At 49.6% G+C, this 2821-nt stretch overlaps 1 protein-coding gene across 1 annotated transcript; it reads left to right on the forward strand.

The window, feature by feature from the left end:
• Nucleotides 1-1075: 1075 nt before the first annotated feature.
• On the forward strand, nt 1076-2821 carry LOC145957247 (uncharacterized). Its single transcript, XM_083073468.1, has one exon. It carries the CDS (start codon nt 1076-1078, stop codon nt 2819-2821), a length of 1746 nt encoding a protein of 581 aa, XP_082929594.1.

Here is a 2821-nt window from a genome sequence, read left to right on the forward strand (position 1 = left end):
CACCAAGGCTTAACAACCATCAAGAGAATATGGAGTCCAATAAAATCAAAACTAAAAATGCACAATTAGAAGAGACTAAACTCAAGTGGGAATTATTGTGACAAACTCAAAGAAAGCCAAGAAAGACACAAAGCAACAATTAAAGGCCAATTTCAACACTAGCACTCAAAGGAATAATCGTAGGAATAGCTCTAGAGTTGATTATAAAATTGTACCATCTAGGTAAAAATCCGACTAAGTGTACCGTCTAGGTAAAAACCCGACTAGGGGACCGTCTAGGTAAAAATCCGACTAAGTGTACCGTCTAGGTAAAAATCCGACTAGTGTACCGTCTAGGTAAAAATCCGACTGATCTCTACTCGGTCATAATCCGACCTGTCTGCTCTGCAGGGGTAACTCGGCCAAAATCCGGTCTAACTCTCCCACATAGATACTGTTCCGATATCAGGGATAAGATCCCATCTTTAATGACAAGATATTCTCCAAATATTAACGGTTAAGGAAATCTCTTGATCCTCGGGGCCCAAGTGGCCCATGAACGACATACCATAAAACCCAAAACCCTAGAGTTGAGAAGGCAGATTACACTTTTGAATGCTCTGGCTTCGCGGCTTGACCTAGAGGAAACCCTAGTTCGTCCCGTGGCCGGAACATTTTGGCGCCCACCGTGGGGCTACGGTGAAACTTTTCCTTACGCCCCAAGAAACACAAAAACCTACGCCCTATCATGGCGAGAGGCGGCAACAACAACAATTCACAACCCCCTACCATGGAAGAGATGATGGCCATGATCAATGGCCTACGAGAGGAGAATGCGCGTTACAGGGAGAGAGAAGAAGCTATTCAACGCGAGAATGAGGAGATTAGGAGGAGGGCGGATGAGATGCAGGCCAGAATAGCGGCTAGTACCAAGACTGTGGAGGAGGATGTTATGCTGGAGGTCCCTAGAGACTTTCGACCATTTTCGGAAGCCATAGAGGCTGAGATCATCCCCAGGGATCATCGGATTCCTCAGGTCGAAGCTTTTGATGGAACGCAGGATCCCAGCCAGCACTTGACAGATTTCCGGGCTTAAATGCTGATATGTGGTGGAGGCATGGAGGTCCGCTGTAAGCTATTCATGGGCACCCTCAAAAAGGCTGCACTTGATTGGTTTAGCGGCTTACCTGATCGGTCAATCACTGATTTCGACGTGTTCAGCAGGCTGTTCATGGCACAGTTCGCCGCCAATAAAAAGAAGCCGCCGATCACGTCGGACCTGTTTGATCTCAAGCAGCAGCAGGAAGAGTCGTTGAAGGACTTCCTGCAAAGATTCAACGAGGTTGCTTTGAGGATAGCGTCTCTAGATGAGATGATGGCTGTTATCGCGTTCCAAAAGGGATTGAGGTCGGGAGCCTTCGACATTGCGCTGGAAAGAGCAAGTTGTCAGACAATGTCAGAAGTGCGAGCCTTTGCGCTGAGTCACATTAAGACGGAGGAGGGGCAGATCAGCAAGAGAGCAGCAGAAAACCGAGAGGGCGGAAATAACAACAAGGAAGGTAACAAGCATCTCCGGCCACGGTCGGATTGGAATAAGCGACATGATCGTTACAATACTAAAGAGGGTAACTACAGGAAGGCTGATTATGTCTCCAGGTCAGGGGCCGAATTGACACGTAATAGTGAGGAAGAAAAATTTACTGCACTTAATGTCCCCAGATGTCACGTATTGCATGATGTGAGCAGCGCATCACTTTTCGAGTTTCCCGCGCCGACTGACAGACAGCTGGGACCTCTCAAATCCGAGTGGTGCGAGTTTCATCGAACCCACGGACACGCGACCGAGAGTTGTTTTGTTTTGGGTAGGCAGATTGAATGCCTTATCAAGGAGGGCCGTTTGAAGAAGTTTATTGCCGGAAAGCAGGATGAGGGCTCGTCCGACAGACGACGCAGGCCGGGAGGAGAAGACACCGGGAGAGGAAGGCGGGAAGGGAGATCTCCACCGAGAGATTCCCCGCAAAAAACTACGGAAGCTCACCAGCGGGCTGTCCATGGAGACTTCAACACCATTGCAGGGGGATTTGCGGGAGGAGGACCGACTTCAGCAGCTCGGAAGAGATACTCTCGGTCAGTTTTATCGGTCTCGGATTGGGTGAAGCCCTCTCGGCCGCCCATCACGTTCTCAGACACCGACTTCGATGGGGTATCTCCCCACGAGGACGACCCCATAGTCGTCTCAGTAATCGTCATTGGGTATAATGTAAAACGAGTATTAGTGGACCAAGGCAGTTCGGCGGATATAATGTTTTGGGAAGCTTTCGTCGGCATGAAGATTCCAACTGATCGCCTCATGCCGTATGCAGGTACGTTGGTCGGTTTTGCAGGTGATCAGGTAATAGCCAGGGGATACGCCGACTTGGAGACAACGTTCGGCCAGGGGGACAACATGAAGACTGTCACTATCCGATACCTGGTAGTGAACGCTCAATCATCCTACAGCATACTAGTCGGTCGGCCGACACTAAACAAGTTGGGAGCGGTCGTCTCCACGCCCCATTTAAAGCTGAAATATCCTTTGCCCAACGGAAAGGTGGGCGTCGTCTATGTCGATCAAGAGGTGGCGAGAAAATGTTACGAAGACAGTTTGAGGGCGAGGCGACACCTATATGTGACGCAGGTTGATCAGGGTGTTCAGTCAATTGAGTTGGATCCGAGAGTGAGTCACTTTGATACCCGACCAGCCCCAGCGGAGGACATAAAGGAGGTTACCCTGGCCGAGGGGAAAGCCGTCAAGATTGGTGTATCTCTAAGTAAGGAAGACGAGGAAGGCTTAGTCCCATAA

The sequence above is a fragment of the Cajanus cajan genome, chromosome 4 (assembly GCF_000230855.2).
Source record: "Cajanus cajan strain Asha chromosome 4, NIPB_CcT2T_4, whole genome shotgun sequence".
Classification (NCBI taxonomy): domain Eukaryota; kingdom Viridiplantae; phylum Streptophyta; class Magnoliopsida; order Fabales; family Fabaceae; genus Cajanus; species Cajanus cajan.